At 50.2% G+C, this 16,421-nt stretch overlaps 3 protein-coding genes across 3 annotated transcripts; 1 reads left to right on the plus strand and 2 right to left on the minus strand.

Annotated features, from left to right (window-relative positions):
- Positions 1-318: 318 nt before the first annotated feature.
- Positions 319-2,449, minus strand: LOC128267999 (uncharacterized). Its single transcript, XM_053004984.1, has 2 exons — positions 2,271-2,449; positions 319-1,009 (listed from the first exon to the last, which is right to left on the minus strand). The coding sequence occupies exons 1-2, from the start codon at positions 2,286-2,288 to the stop codon at positions 395-397; spliced, it is 633 nt and encodes a 210-aa protein (XP_052860944.1). The 5' UTR covers positions 2,289-2,449; the 3' UTR covers positions 319-394.
- Positions 2,450-3,038: 589 nt separating this feature from the next.
- LOC128279084 (uncharacterized) lies at positions 3,039-3,695 on the plus strand. Its single transcript, XM_053017806.1, has 2 exons — positions 3,039-3,526; positions 3,590-3,695. Exons 1-2 carry the CDS (start codon positions 3,039-3,041, stop codon positions 3,693-3,695), a joined length of 594 nt encoding a protein of 197 aa, XP_052873766.1.
- A 114-nt stretch (positions 3,696-3,809) lies between these two features.
- On the minus strand, positions 3,810-14,941 carry LOC128269259 (uncharacterized). The gene is made up of 6 exons (XM_053006668.1): positions 14,201-14,941; positions 8,436-8,646; positions 7,239-8,321; positions 6,973-7,166; positions 4,657-6,898; positions 3,810-4,561 (listed from the first exon to the last, which is right to left on the minus strand). Exons 1-6 carry the CDS (start codon positions 14,275-14,277, stop codon positions 4,355-4,357), a joined length of 4,014 nt encoding a protein of 1,337 aa, XP_052862628.1. The 5' UTR covers positions 14,278-14,941; the 3' UTR covers positions 3,810-4,354.
- Between the last annotated feature and the right edge of the window lie 1,480 nt (positions 14,942-16,421).

The following is a 16,421-nucleotide window of genomic DNA, read 5'->3' on the forward strand; positions in this document are numbered from 1 at the left end:
AATGCCTACAATTTCTTGATTGGTGGCTTGATCGTTGCATAAGAAGCGTACATGAGATGCGACCCTTTTTGTTTCGAAACAGTACAATTTTAGCCGCCGAAACGATTAAAGCACGTGTTTTAAAATTACCGTTGGCGTTGTGTGTATCAATAGCATACTTTTAGGCGCAATGCTGTCCGCGGATATTTTGGATTTCGGATTTTCGGATTTACATTGAATTACTAACGGTGTGAGTTTTGAGAAAGGGATTCAGATTGAGCGCCACAACCCATTTTATTATTGAAACATCAAGAAACGTTCTTTATTAGTTAGTAGTTCACTGAGACGGTTGGCAATGGATGGCTGTAAGATTACTGTTACACAATTTCGCGGGTACGCAACCTCCGGTGGCAATCTACTCCTTGGACTCGCTGATCCACTGTTCATCGGCAGTGGCGTTATGCGGAATGGACACATTGCGTCCCAACAGCCACGGATCGAAGCGTTTCAGCTCCTTAACGAAATCTCCGTACACTGGATTGGCAGTTTCCGTGGACAATTCGGGTACCTTGTCCTCGATGTGCTCGCCAAAATCTTTATCCTCGCTAATCAACGAATCGGCCGGACGTTCCTCCCGTTTGAAGACGGCATGTCCGGTCACCGACGGGTCAAACCGGGTCAGCACACGGATGTACTCGTTGTAGGCTGGGATTGCCTCACTTCCCTGCGGAACCGAGTCCGCAAACTCGACCGGTGTTCGTACGTGGCGCGTTGCACCGAGGGAGGCTGCTTCCGGTGGCAGATCCTGGTGCAAGGCATCCGTCACCGGGTCAGCCGGAATCGGCACTTTCTGACCCGTCACCCAGGAATCGAAGCGGGTCAAAACGTTGGCATAATCGTGGAACTTCTGGTTGTGATCGTTGTTCGGCACCGGATCGTCGAATGCTCCGTTCGGGTACTGCAGTTGGATGTTGGTTTGTGGAAACGACACAACATCATGCACCAGACAGACCAATAGAACCATGAGCAGCTGGAAAACATATCAACAATGACAAAGATTTATTAAACTTATCCTTGCTGGATACCCTTTCAAAAGGAAGCAGATGCATGTTTGAAATAGCAAAAAACACATGGCGTGTACCAGATGTGTTAAACTCGTCTCGTTGAATTCCACTAAAGGCAAAGGCCAACGGTTCCTGCTATTAACACGCCGAACTGCAACCGAAGGCTTTTGCCGGGCGAATCCGGTCTTCTAAGCAATCATGATTCATGATTGATTGCACAAAGGATCGGTGCGATTTGCCTTTGCAATTCCATTAAAGTAGAAATTTTAGCACCATTTGCGTAATGGACACTCGTCGAACTGGAAGCTTCGCTGCAAGATGTGAGCGTACCGCGATTTCGCCCGACACGCTTGATGACAATTTGGCACATTTCCGATATGCACGGCTTTTGGCATGGCGGGTTAAAAAGAAATGTTTTTAGCAAACATTATCTAACACTTTCGATTTTTATCGCCATTGATGTAGAAATTTGCAAATTATTGGAATTTTCGGTCGAAGAGGTTAACGGCAAACGGCAATCGGTCGCCATTTGGATGCAAATGCATTTAAACCCACCTTTCGGTTCCTAAGAAAAAGCCATTAGTTCCACTCCTAGGTTTTGATTAGGCTTCAAATTTTGTGCAAAACTTTAAGTCGCAGCTAGAGCGTTACGATCTCTTCTAAACGACGTGCAAAACCCGTCTTCACACTTTCACTCTTTTCTGTGCGACGGTCGTGCGAACTCCCATGCCATTGCGAACTTTTCCTTTAAGAACTCGAACCATCGAAACGGTAATGACCAAGCTGCCCTTGACAATATTATATTTCGCATCCGATGACACTTTGCCTGCGCACCGATGTCGGTCAGCCAAGTGCGGTTAAGTAACGCACCGTGAACCCCCGATTAGCGGTCTAACGCTAACAGGCCGGTTCGGTCAACCGTGTCCACATTCCTTCCTAGGAGTCGTCTTTCCGACCTGAGTACCCTAGTGCCCAAGTGCGAACCAATGCCGATAGGTAAGCCAACCAAATCTGCACATTTCCGGTATGAAACGATCGAGATCGTTTGGCTGGCGGAATTTCAGCGAATGTGGGATTTCCAATGATGCGTGATTAGCATGTTTCGTTTTGTATAATTTCTTGTAACTGCTCTTCGCTATAGCATAACAGAACGCCGGGGGACAGTAAGATACTGGAGCACTTCTCGCATCTAGAATAGCATTATGGAAACTAAGCTACTAAACTCACTTTCAATGATTGCGCCATTTTTCCCAATGCGATCTTCGGTTCCGAATCGACTGCACACACCGCAAAAGAGCAACCTCGAAAACACTTATCACTGAGAAAATGAATTCACTACGCTGGTACTGCCAGTATCTGATCTGATCTAGTATCTGAGCCTCGTGCAGCCACTAGCCAAGCTCCGATACGAGATCCGGCAGAGTCGACGAGTAAAAGCAGACTGACGGTGGCTACCGACCGGGTGATAAATTTTATGCAAAGATCATATCATGGATGTTTATGATATTTTTTCGCACCTTTCCGACACGCTCATCCATCTAGCCTGGAGGACGCCGGCCACCAGTTCGCTTGGGGTGATAGATGACGCTTGACGATGACGTGATGGACACACACCAAAGTGGTGCAGCTAAGCCAAGGTACCACCGGAACGGTTTTGTGCGATGCCGTGATAGCTAACCTATTGCTATTGTCGCCATTCTCGACCGCGCCGGAGAATCGACTCTTGGCCACGCGCACTTCAACCCTCTTTGGTCGATCCGGAACGAAGAACTTTCGGTATTGCATTAGCGCAGCCGGTTTTTTCCGGCTCCCCGGAACAGGGGCAATAATTGACCGGTAGATAACCGGTATCGAGTGGAAATGTTTGAAGTTCACCATATTGACCGTATAAATAGCATGCGACCTTCGGATTCCGCTCGCATTACCTCAGAGGACACCAACGACGCCTCACTCAGCAATCTTTAACTCTGCCACAAACACCGGAAGAAGTGCAAAATGTCAGCCAAACGTGCCCAACGACTGTCCGTGTCCACGAGAGCGCTTTTGGCGGCAATGTTGGTGGTGACGATCAGTGTGCAGCACTGTAATGCAGCCATTTTGTCGCGAGCGATCGAAGCACAGAAGACGCTAGTCGAACGGGAGGAGCAACTACTCGGGCAAGCCAAGGAGGAGATGTACCGGAGGGCACAAACCGCACTCGAGACGTCCCGGGATGCCGTTACGAACGTGGCCGAACAAGTGCGCTACACGCTGCTGTCCCCATGGCGTGTGGCTTCCGAAGCACTCGAGCGGCCAAAGTTGTACGCAAAGTATCTGCTGGCGAAATCGTTTCCCAAACCGGCGGACGAGGCAGCGCCGGCCGTAGTGGATCTGAACGATAGCGAGGCTTCCAGCTCGTTCAGCCAGCTCATCTCCAACGTGCCCGTCGTGCGGTTGTTCCTCAACGAAGGCTCAACTGAGACCAGCGTTCAAACGAAACCAAGGTAAGAGTTTACGCAGCATGTAAAAAGTCACTGAATCTCATGCACTTTGCTTATCTTTTGCAGTTCACTCATCGAACTCTCGGACCCTAGCCCTGCCGCGTCGGAAACATTGTTATCACCACCGGCGGAACCGGAAAAAATAACGCCGATGAAAGTGATTCTACTCTAAGCCAGCACGCCATCGGTTCACGAAACGTAGCGATATATTTATTGAAAAGAAATAAACCTTCAAGTAACACTAAAAGAACAATAGGCGCGTTTCGGTAATTTTCTTATAGAAAGATTTTATTGCAAAATCAATAAATATCCCACTTTAGAACGCTGACAGCCACTTGCGGCGTAGCAGCTTAAGATTACATCTTACCGTAGCCTACGGCTAGTCACGCCTGTTACAGAGTAGGCCGCTCTTTCCGCCCGGATCGGCGGATCACAACCTGCGCCGCCGAGTGCACGTTCGACACTCTGCGATTCTATGGAGTAGCTTTCGCTTCGTAATTACATTGCTCCGGACGTCGCATTTCTTATCGCTACACACCAGCGTAATGGAGGATTCCTGCTTCGGTTTACTCTGCGCAGATCGCGTATGGCATTTGAAAGAGAGCACTTGCAATATCATCTTTCACCCGGTTCCCCCCCTTCGTCGGTGGGTGACGGAATACTGATCGCAAAGCTGTGCACGGCGGGGCGTTGGGCGCGAGTGCGAAAAAATGTTCCGTTAAGCGACGCGTTCCGTACCACGTACTTTTGTTTTTGTATGTCCAGTAAACCCTTAGTCTAATATCACAATCAATTTTTCACAAATCTCAAGCTCAAGTAGCGAAGGTAAGGCTAACGCATCAACACCCGATACCGCTTGGTGACCTCCGGCGTGTGAACGGAAGCGACCGAGAGTAGCAGATCCATATCGTTGGCGGTGATGTCCATCGCTCCGGTGATGGAGCTCGTCGTGCAAAAATCCGTGGCCAGCATAATGCTGGCAATCGTTTCCGACTGCAGGTACAGTTCGCGCAGTTTCGATTCGATATACGCCATACACTGCAAAGAGGAGAGGAATAAAATGGAAAGTTAGCGCTAGAAGCTATTGTAAAGATTTAACGTTGCTGGAAGCAGATTGCCAGCCAATACATTACCTGATAGGCCGAAATACCCGCCGTCCACATTGCGCTGACGGCTTCCAGCATCGAGGACACCAGCTGCGACATCCCGACGGTGTAGCCGTCCACTAGCGATTGGGACGAGAGCAAACGCACCTCGTGTTTGTCCAGATTGGCGATGATGGCGTTGTTCTCGGTGAGGTGCTGTTCGAACAGCGTAAACCTGGCCGCCAAATTGAGATCGCGCTTCAAGGTCACTTCCCAGTTCGCAGGCGGTGCCGTTGTCGCTTGCAGCACCATATCGGGCATGTAATGGTCGGTAATGCGGCTGAACAGTGATGGCATGAATCCGGTGGTCCGATAGCAACGCAGTCCCTGTCCCTTGTCAGTCTTGTCACTCTCCCGCCCACTGCCCATTCCAGTCGCGTCCAACAAGTGGCTCGATGGTGAAGCGTTTGCTACGCCACTACCGCCTCCTCTACTGCCGCCGCTGTTGTTGTTCTCATCGTTTCCGGTGGCTCGTAAACCCTTGGGAAATGGTATCTCAATCAGCTTCAGGATGCTGCCCGGATGTTTCACCTTCAGTTCATCGTTCTCATCCAACGTGGCCATATGAGACGAAAGCACAATCTGAGGAATGTTGTGTTCGGACCACGACGGAAAGCTATCATGCTCATCGCATCTGTTCGGGTCATCACCGGCCTCCGGTAGCCCGACATCGGCCAGGTAGCGAAAGGTGGCTTCAGAAATGTCCCTAACAAACTCCGTTTCCGAAGCGTTCGTTGGTGTTTGCAGGCAAAACATGGACGGTATCTGACGGCATGTGGCACATTCATCCTGCTCCACGATTAGCCCACCTGGAGCCATTGGGGAAGTCTTCGGTGTCGAAGCATCCTTCGGTTTGCCGCGTTCCAGCAGATGGTAGTCGGGAAGGTTACGACTTTTGAGAAAGTTGGCCGCTATCTGACGGTACTTATCGAACCGGTTCAGCTTCTGATGGCAGCAGTACTTCAGCGGAGTCGCTACCGATTGTAATGGTTTCTCCTTCGCCGCCCCTGACGCTCCTTTCCGGTGGATATCTTTTAGCCGATCGTTGTCCCCGAGCACAAACACTACTTCGTCTTTGTTGTCCTCTTTCGGACCCACTTCTTCCTCTTCGGTATGGGTTGAGTTCTTTAGCAGATTAAACTCCCCACGTAGACAGTGGATATACTTCAACTGCTCGAAAACGATTCCTTCCTTTGTTTTCTCCAAACCCCAGACTAGCCGCTGCTGTGGTTCACCTTCCGGCTGAGATTGACCCAAACTGTTCTCGGTGATGAGATACGACAAGTGAACTGATTCTCGAGCCTGCTCTCTGCCGTCTTCGGCGGGCTGTTCCTCCAGGGCCAGTGCTTCCTGCGCGAGCTCGGCCGGTGGAGACTGTCGCTGGTGTTGTTGTTGCTGTAAGAGAACTGCCACCTGCGCCGGCTGCAGCGCACCCGTCTTGCCGATCTGATAGTGTGCCTCGAGGTACTGTTTCTCGCGATCGTTCATCACGATCCCGGTGTCCATGCTCTTGTTCCCGATCCGAAGCTCCTGGCGGACGAAGCGCGAATCACGGTACACGAGCACGTTTGGAATGTCGTTCATAACGTTTTTCTTGAGCGCTTTTTGCACCTCTTCATTGCCACCTTGGGCGGCCTCGGGCTCCTGAGTATCGTCTGCTTCTGTTCCATCGGCGAGTGTGGCCAGATTCTTCATCCGTGTTGCTGATCGTACCAACCCACTGGAAGCTATACGTGATAGTTTCGGCGATGGAAGTAAGCTTCCAGCAGAGGACCCCGCTGGTGACATTTCATTCGAATCGGACTGCAGATGATCCTCTTCCGGACTGCCGGTGACGTTGGCCACCAGTTGCTGCGATACAAACGCTGTCCGAATGTTGTCCTCGTCGAACGCTTCCACGTACACGGTGCGCTTGATTTCCGAACAGCGAATGAAGTACGACAGCACGTTCAGTATTTTGTCCATCATGTTCCGGAGCTGGCCGCTGCCGCAGATGATGGTCTTTGAGAGTTTCGTCGGATAGCCTACGGCACCGTACAGATCGCCTAGCTGCGCCCACAGCACACTGTACGGATGGTTGGCCGTTATCTCCGTCATGCGCGTCTTTTCGCGCCGTATTAGGTCCAGCTTGCTGCTCGCGGACGTATCATCGCTGGTCGTCATCGCCGCAATCGTTCCCACCCAACCGAGATGATGCGTCAGTACGGCCGTAATCATCGTGCTGATGAAACTGAAAAGGAATTAAATGAAGCAAACACTCGCTTAATCCATTGTAATTGTCAAATATTTCGTCATCCGACTTACAAGTTCGTGTCCTTCGTGTCGGCTAACGATAGGAGAGAACATAGGTCACTCATAAACGTGCCGGCCACCGTGGCCAGGTTGCGATCAGTCAGTGCACTACTGCTGAGCGTTAACCAGACTGGGTTGCTGAGGCGCGGGGCTGTAAAGAGATCACCCAGCCACTGTTGTGCGCAGTGCCAAGCGCCGAGCATAATCTGGAACCGGGAAAACAATAATCAATCGACCGTTGCTTAAGTGTGGCGCCACTGGTCCGCAGAAAAGCTTACCTGTAGGAACAGTTTCCAGCGAATGTATGCCTTTTCGACAGCAACCCTCACCCGGCACAGGATCGTCTCGAACACGGTCATGTGCTCCGAGCAAAACGTGTCCGTGTCCTGCAGCATCGCATCGTTGAGTTTGATGCAAACCGCCACCCCTAGGCGCTGCTTTTTGCTGGGCGCTTTCCCCTGATAGTTGGTGGCCGTCGACAGAAAGTCTCCGCTGATCGCTTTCCGCCGTGCAAGTTCGATAGTTTCGCTGTTACGACGGTTGCGTGTCACAACGCACCCATCGCTGGCAGTCACATTCGTCTGACCGGCCGCCGCCGACGCCGCCATCGCCAGCATGGGCCCCAACTCATCCAGGTGGCCCACGTGATCGGCGATCGTATGGCGATTCTCGAACGACGTCGAAAGGTTCTTTGCCACCCGCCGGTGGAAGCTTCCGTACGACTGGCAGTCACCCAAACTGACACAGTTCGGGGGCGGTGGAATGTCCATGCTGAAGTTGTCCGCACTCATGCGCCGAATGCAGTCAAAGTCGCTGTAGATCGACGACAGGCTGCTCCGGTGCGACGAGGACGTCGGATGGCGGTAGGAAGCGCCGGACGAATGGACCCACGGATCCGTCCCACCGTAGCCCGAGTCGACACCGCTGTGGGAAGAGTGGCGCATATCGGCGAACCGGTCAAAGTTACAGAACTCGACCGGCAACACCGGTCTAAGGCGGTGCTGCAGGGAGGGATCCTGTTGTGTGGCCGTGGACGAAGACACCGTGAACGAGTGCAACGATCCCGTCCCGAGTGAGCTGAGATCGCTGACCGAAGGATTATAATCGCCATTTCCTGTACCGGCACCCACACCACCGGCCATCGGCACTCCGATGGGGCTGTCCGACCCCGGATACGTCGAGACGGACGACTTCTTCGACCCGGTGTACATCGGTGCGGGAAAAACGAGGGAACACATTAGCGTTTTCGGCGCCTTCATCCAGTGCACCTTGAAGCTGCTACCGCGAAAGGCGATCGGTGCCGAGCCGAAGATCATCTCCTCAAACTGTTTAACCTCCGTCTTGTTGATCCCATCGTTTTGCTGGTGCGAAATAGAAGACAAAATGGTATTAATTGTCGTGCTAGAACTCAATTCTAAACGATTTTAGGCCCAAAACTGAACCTTAGCGGTTTTACTCTGTTCGCGTAATGTTACCTTCCGTACCCGGTATACCACGTTGCAGTGTTCACACTTCTGAACCTGCGGGATCGAGGCCGGATGGTGATCGGAAGCGTTCGTTGCGGCACTCACACTGTCCGCCGGTACCTTCTCGACCGCACTGGAATCGAACAGAAGCTTACGACCGCGAAGATCGCACTCTTTGAACAGCAAAATGCGCACCTGATCCGCACTGAACGGGAACTGTCTGTGGACGAAACGAAAGGGAACAGAGTAGATAAGCAGGGGGGTCTGTGTAAGCAAACATTAGCCTATCAGTGCCACGCGCTCTGATACTGCTTTTTATTGTTTTAATGCATTTCATAAAAATCTGAGCCAATCTTCTGGAACGGAACAGGGCGTGAGGAACTTTTAACGACGGGTCCCGCCTTACGATGTAGATCTGTTCACCCACAAAGAAGCCACGATAATTCTCCGACGGTGTCCCACACGAGCCGACATGCTATCCGCAATCCCAGTAGTCGAGGGCGGCGGCGGTGGCGGACACCCTCGGGTGGATTACAACCTTCACGGGTGGTTCGGTAGTGATTACAGTGAGGCTCTGCCCAAAGCCCGGGTATCCCCCCGGTGGCCAAAGTGTAGACAGTAGGCAATAAAACGATAAATGAGACCCGCCGAGTGTTGCAACCGGCAGGACGCGACTGTCAGGTTTGGAATTGTCGCGGTATCTGGCTCATATCTGGCCAATTTTGCTACCGCCATCCTTCGCATAACAACGCCAGGGGTCAATCGACGATGGTTTCCAAAGGTTCTCCCGTAAACAGGGTTGATTGATTATTTTTCAGCCCAATCTGTTCCGCTTCCCGGTAATCTTATCATTTGCTTTGGGTCAACATTATATCCCTCGTCCGATGATGACGTTGCTAAGTCAATGAAAACATTCGAAGCCGAACCAACGCAGTCAATGAGTTTTTAATCCTCGATACTCCCACGCCGGTCTTGTGTTGTTGAAGACATTCGGTTCACTTCTTCTTATCGCACTAATGGCCCGTGCTGCGCGTGACTTGGGTGTTTAGAAGTCACGCGAAATTCCTAACCACAGTCACATGACCGCATCCAGATTAGTTCACACACAGCGTCATCGTACCATCTGAACAAGCCCCTCGGTGAAGCCATACCCCGCTACGAACCGGTTATGCAAGCTAGCCCAAAACACACTCTGGCCAAACAAACTTCCGCAACGATGTGATAAAGCATTTACAGCACGAGCTAGCTTAAGCCCACCACACCCCGTCGTCTGCGGTCGCCCTCTGGCCAGACTGAACAAACTGATAAATATTTTGAAAAAAATAATAAAAAATGTCCATTCTTAACATGTTCAGGGAACCCCAAGCGACTGAAAAAACTGAGCAAATTTATCAGAACAGGGCAGGGCGTTGTGAAATGATCGTCTTCGGCAAAAACAGCGAAGTCGTGGGGCAAATCAGCGCAACTTCCCCGATAGCGATACGGTAGACAGCTCGGCTGCAGCCTAAATCGACAACCTGAGGTGAGGCCGGTAAGCCACGGTACTTGTGACGTCGGCCCCCAATGGGAATGACACGACAGCGGCGGAACCAGCGGAATCTAAGTTGGGCAACAAACAAACATGACGTTCATGAAGACGTAACGCGTCGGTCACGTGGCGATCAATTAACCAATCTTTGCACCGCCGAACACTGAACTTTGGGCACCTCGAGGGGGCACCTGTTGATGTGGGTGATTCCACCCTCCCGCGTTGGCCACCTTTTAATTATATCTTTCGTGCGGAGTGAAATGTGTGTGTCATTCCCAATTAATCTCGGGCCAGCCACTGGATGGCGCGAAAAGGGATTTTGAATGGGTTTTACAACCACTTATCGTTTCACTTCAAATTCTTGCATTTTTGGATTTTTTCTTCGTGAAAACCAGTTTCAATTGTGGCTCGTTCTCTTTAATACTGACTGCCCTGTTCAGTTGAAAAATTTCCGTAATACCTTGCCCATCGTCACACCATTAGGTAGATTAACGCAGGTGATATCGCTTAATTTACAACAGGTTCGGGGCTTAGAGTTTACCGACATTAGTAAACCAGAATTTGTTTCCAGAGTTGCGGTAGACTTACGCGCGGATTTTTATAGCATCCCAACAAAAACAGAGCGATACGCCGGGCGATAAATAGCTTTAGGATAATATTTGGGGTTCGCAAAACCCCAACGATAATAGACCACGCGGTCTGGTGACTACCGAGTGCATCATCCTGATAAAGTTTCACCATTCTTTCTAATGACGGGGAAGTTTTTATTCTCTCTTCACGTGCCGACCGACCGATGCGTGTTTATGGGCCGAGGAAGTGTTGTGTAAATAGTAGAGTCCCCGCAACGATTTATATCGCGATTAATTGCTTAACATAAACAGTCCTGCTGTCGAATGCGAATGAAGTGCAGTGCATCTCCTTCGCGCCAGCGCATAGTTGGAATTTTACACATTCCTCGTGGCCACCCAGTGACGCCAGTGGCACATGACACGAGACTGCACGAGTTAGTGCAACCGCGCAACGACCCAGTTCGCGATCATTGATCGAACAGCACGGCAAGGGTTCCGAAAGATAAGGGCGCCGTCACCACCGAGATCGCCATGAATGAATCGATCGGTGAGCTGCAGGATCGCACGGATCGACGCAAATTCGTTAGTGAAATTGTAACCTATTTAAAGATAGTTGAATACACCTATACAGAGCGAGGTGTCGAGGGTCTTGAGAACACTTTGTGCAAAGAGGGCGGTTTCATCCTGTTTACTCAGGTCGGGCTTTCATTGATCGGTCGCTCGGTGATTGGCAGATCATGTGCCATGATTCACATAACTTACCGTTCCCAAAATGGACAATATAGCGGGGTGTAAATTAACCAAAACAAACAACAGTTCATTTGGAGAGATTTACTTTTCAACAAAAGACGGCGAATAACAGAATGGCAGCTGTCGGACCCGCTCCGTTCCTGGTCCCGTCGCCGCCATGGTCCCTGGCCCACTTACGCAAGCTACGCGCGCGTACGCGTCTTGTGATGCACGGCTGTGAGCGCTGTCTTGTGACCGTCCGAGTGACGATGGGTCCGCGAAAGAAATAATTAACACTAACGCTTAAGACACGACACGGCTTGGTGCCGCGCGAGTCGCCAACAAATGCAACGTTTTGGCGAAAATTGGGACAATTCAGTTCAGGGTTCGGGGTGGGTGTTTCCGCACCCGCGCTTTGAGTGCGTTATTCATTTGATGCTGCCCACGCGAAACAGCAGACCATTAGCATCGTTATCTGCGGTGCGCAAAGAACGCAGTTTTTGGAAAAGATCCAAAGAGGTCTGCCCCAGGTCTAAGTAAATTAAAAAAAAAACCCTCACGACGAAGGTCGGTCGATAGATGACTCATGGAAGCCTTCGCTTTCGAAGAGGATCAACCGCCCATCGAGTGAATGGAGTCATGCTCGAAACAATACAAACTAATGTCCTCCGTAAGTAATGACGCAAAACGGAAGGCATAATTAGCTTGAGAACACTTGAGCGCGAGTGTGTCACTAGAGCATGCGATCGGATGTGCAACGGATGCGGTTCGGTTACTACCGGCATCAGTGCATGCGTCATCACCGATCGGCTCGAATGTTTCCGATTTTGTTGACGACAATAGAGGTGTTCCCCTTTACTGCGGTGAAACTCAACACCCCAGCTGCACGTGGTCCGTCTCGGAACACATACGAGACCTGCCGCTGATCGATGATCGACGGTGATCAATCAAGTGAAGCATATCGCGCGCGCGTCTGGTTCTACGCCTCGAGAGTGTGATCGTCTTCCCACTGCGGTTCCTTGTCTCGCCGCACCTTCCCCCCTTGGTCAGTTCCCGTTCACGTTTCTTGGCTGGTTTTCGGTTTCGTTGCGCTAAAAATAAGAGCAATATCAATGGCAAAAAACATACACACACACACGAGCGCGAACGAAACAAGACCACAAATGCTCCACACGGACGCCGCGCCATCGGTTATTCGTGGTGGCCGCAATCTAAAATACACGCAACACGAAACATACAACGATCCACCGCCCCGCCCCGCTTCGGTTCTTCGTGTTCCGACAAAACGGAATAAATTTGCACAACAACACGAAGGCGGCAACGGACGGCGAGGCAAGCACGTGATTTTTCGGTTTCCGTACGACGACACTCCGACGGCGCGGATGATTGATGCGGCGGCCCAAAAGGATACGGAAGTGTGCCGCGGGGCAAGGCGTGACGCGTGGAAACACCTTCCTCAACCGATCGCGCAGGACGGCGTCGGTGGGTAGAGGGTGGAATAGAGCCGTCGATCACCGTTGGTGTGTGCCGGACGTACAACACTTTCGCACGCATCTTGGCGCCTGTTATTGTAGTGAAAAAAGTGCCGACGCCGAAGGCTTATTTCTGAACGGAACATGATAACGGAAATTGGGGGTCTAGAAACTAACGTTAAATAAACGACGTTATCCTCAAACTAGTTTCGTTTTCAATTCCATAGATTTAAATATTAGATACTGTTTTACCGGGAAGCCAACTTCACCTTTATGAGACAAGTTCACCTCTTGGGGACAAAGCTTATCGTCATAAAACCGCTAGACAGAGGAATAGATTACAATAAGGAGACGAAACACTTCCTGCCAATCCATATTATCATCGGCAAGCCCCCGCCAAAAACAAAAAAAAACGAATCAGGAAAATACCCTCCACTCCGTGGGTAACAGAAACGGCACAGCGCGGTCCGCGGCGTGTCAGCCGGCAGAAAGGACAGAGACGGATAGCGAGGACAAGACAAGACTGGCAAGATTCTCGTGACCTGGTAGCGTCATCATCAAACAGTCGGATAGACACTCTCAACACACGCACAAACAAACGTTACGGAACCAGCCAAAGGGGTGGCCGCGAGCGCGAAACCGGCAACAGGCGTTAAAAGTGGTTGGCCGTCTCCCTCCGTGGCTCAGTGTGGCATTTGTTGAATGGTTTTTTTTGCTATAAAATGTACGATAACGGGTTTGCCAACGACAACGACTTCTTGCTTCGACCCTCTGACCGGGAAGCGGAGGGAATTAAGACTGTTTGCATAAGGGCGAGCCTCAAATTAAATAATCCAATCCGTTCACGCATTGTAGGAGGGGAGGAGGGTTCTGGTCGGGTTTTTCCCACGCCAATGATAAGATTCGCAAATGAAATTAGGTTGCGCACCATCCATCCACGCTATCGTGTCGGGCCAATTGGAATGTGATTATCATCGATTTGTCATCACCACTGAACACTGACCGGTGGAGTTGTAATTAAAATTTGTTAAAATTAACATTCGCTCTTGCTACTTTCACACATTGAGCGTGGTTGTAAATATTGGTTTTCGCTAAAAAGCTTTTAAAAGCCAATATTTGTTAGGTTCCAGCTGTACCGTATAGAGTTTGATGGGTCGCGGAAGATTAGGTAATTCCTATCAATCCAAAGATGTGCCGGTTCGAAGAGAAAGTGGAATTTGAGCGTTCGCCCAACGGAACAGGATATACGCAATGGTTTGGCACGATGGGACCATTTGCATCACAGTTTTCTCCGATCATCCAACTTGCGGCTTTCGCCGAAGTGACGATCGTCAATCACTTGATTGATCTTTCACCTTTAGCAATGGTCCGCTCATTAACATCCGGCGCTTAACATCCGAAAATCGTAATTCCGCACTGCGTTACGAGAAGCCATCCCGAAAAGACCGGTACCCTGATCCTCGTCACTAAACTTACCCCGGACTCGCCTTCTGCGACGTCGATGAGTTTGCACTTCGTTTCTTGTTGAACAGCAGCTTATTGAACAGTGCCATTATATATTAATAGTCCTAGAAAGTAAATCCTTCCCCGGCTTGTATTTGATCGCGCTTCGCGCACGATGAGCGTTCTCGATGATGTTGGCGTATGATGCTTTTTTACCATCGACGACGGCCACCGAAATTGAAAAACTAGGAAAAAGGTTTGCTTCACAATTCACATCCACTGCACACTTTGATGCTCCGTATCCGGGCTCTGGGCTTAATTTAATTCACGTTTTCAATCACAGCACCAGCTCCACATCGATGCACAGCACGCGCGCATCTTCTGTGCGACTTTCCGATCCATTTTCGGAAGGATCCACAACTATTCGTCAGCCATACTTTGTACCCTCCGTGACTAAGTTCGGTTGGAATATCGTTTCTCTTCTTACGCTAGACGCTCTATTCTGATCACACTGATAACCGCACGCTAATTTAATTCCAATCGTGCCTACATGGTAATCCTAGGAGTCCTTTTTTCACTGGCGCGCGCATCGCCCAAGAGGCGCCCGGGTCTAAGTAATGATATGGGGCACAAAGACGAGATGTTACCACCATCCGCTGGTGCTGTACGATCGCAACTGCCGGCAGCGCAGTCGGTACTGCCACCCGCAACATCGACGGCCGTTTGCAATTTAAAACGGGCAAACAAAAAATAAAACTCGTCGTCCCGAACCCTCGCGCGAAGCAGCTGTGGCGACGTTTGCGCACACCACTTCGCATATTTCGCGCACGGTTGATACGCGCAGGCGCGTACTGTGGCCACCTTTGGCGCGCGCGTAACGCTGGCGGTGGAGGATCGTCGGAGCTCCGGTCGGGCGGGAGTTGTTCACATCTTGCACGCTCTGCACGGCGCGCCGTTGTCGTTAGATACGTTGTTGATGCCACGGATCGCTTTCGTCCATCTTAGACCACCTGGTTAGGGCAACTCCTCTCCAGTCCACGCTGCCCGGCCTTTAAGCCGCTGTAAGACGAGAAGAACAATCGGTGAAGAAGTTACAATCGGTGTATGACAAACAAAAACAATCCTGCGTGACGCTCTGTGCTTACGTAGTGATGACCCGTCCGGCAGTCATATGATTGCTGTTCGCACACGCCGCACACCGTTCCGATGGAATTCTCTGCGTATGTGTGATTGTCATCAACTGAATCCAAGCCCCAACTTTCAACGAAATAAAAGAACGCAAAACACTAGGAACGAACTGTTTCGACACCAATTTTCAATTGGTCACATTTCGACGCGTTTCGCTAATGACCGCGTTAAATAAACAACACGTTTTGGAAGGCACACTTTGAGCGGAACATTTTATTCCAGCGCTAAACATAAGAATAAGATAACTGTTCACTTTAATATTTTCATGTCGATGAACACTTTAATGAAATCAAATGATACGGAACCGGAACCGAATGAAGGCAAAATGTAATCGAAACAAACGAAACCGAAAACGAAACCATCGATCGAAGCAAAAAATAATAAATTTTGCAGTGCCTGCGATCAGCTGTCATTCGCGCGCCGCTGAAACGTCAACTGCTGAAGTGTTAGCCCCTTCAGAAACGATTCCCTAAGTTCAAATGAGAAATTCAAAAGCTTTTAAAACATCGCGCGTTTTAAAAATTATTTAATTAGAACTGTTTGTCGTCTGATCAGCTGTTATCAATTATGTAATGGTGAAAAGAGTATGTATTTCTTAAACGACAGTCGGTCCTTGAACCGCTTACTGTCAGTTAAGCGGCGAGAATATGGATCTGCCCGCTTAACTGTCGCAACGACTGCGCTACTGGCCACGGGAGAGCGATCTCGCTTGAACGCCGATACTAATACCACCAGGCCGACCGGGTGAATGTCCTTGCCCGATCGGCCTGCGCGCGAGAAATTGTCTCGGGACAAGCGCCTAAGTGCCAGCAACGAGCGGTCTTTTTGGATTCGCACGCGATAGCGGGAAGACACGAAACTTTTAACCTCTGTGAATAACTCCGTGAATAAAGCCTCAAAGTTATAACGTGTTATGCAAGACGTGTTCTTAATATTGAATTATCTCCCGAGCGAAAGAATCCAATAGCTTACCATACACATAACAACCAAAAAAAGGTTGCCCGATTTACCAACACTGCTCACCATTGAAGTAGATTTAAAAATACTCAGCTTTTAATTTACTTTT

The sequence above is a fragment of the Anopheles cruzii genome, chromosome 2 (assembly GCF_943734635.1).
Source record: "Anopheles cruzii chromosome 2, idAnoCruzAS_RS32_06, whole genome shotgun sequence".
Classification (NCBI taxonomy): domain Eukaryota; kingdom Metazoa; phylum Arthropoda; class Insecta; order Diptera; family Culicidae; genus Anopheles; species Anopheles cruzii.

Bases quoted from the DNA above. Each gene is read 5' to 3' on its own strand.
- LOC128279084 (XM_053017806.1), top strand. From the start codon at position 3,039: ATGTCAGCCAAACGTGCCCAACGACTGTCCGTGTCCACGAGAGCGCTT. The intron at 3,527-3,589 runs GTAAGAGTTTAC...TATCTTTTGCAG, and splicing joins AGCGTTCAAACGAAACCAAG to TTCACTCATCGAACTCTCGG.
- LOC128269259 (XM_053006668.1), bottom strand. From the start codon at position 14,277: ATGGCACTGTTCAATAAGCTGCTGTTCAACAAGAAACGAAGTGCAAAC. The intron at 8,647-14,200 runs GTAAGTTTAGTG...TTTCGTCCACAG, and splicing joins TCGCAGAAGGCGAGTCCGGG to ACAGTTCCCGTTCAGTGCGG. The intron at 7,167-7,238 runs GTAAGCTTTTCT...TCCCGGTTCCAG, and splicing joins GCTGGAAACTGTTCCTACAG to ATTATGCTCGGCGCTTGGCA.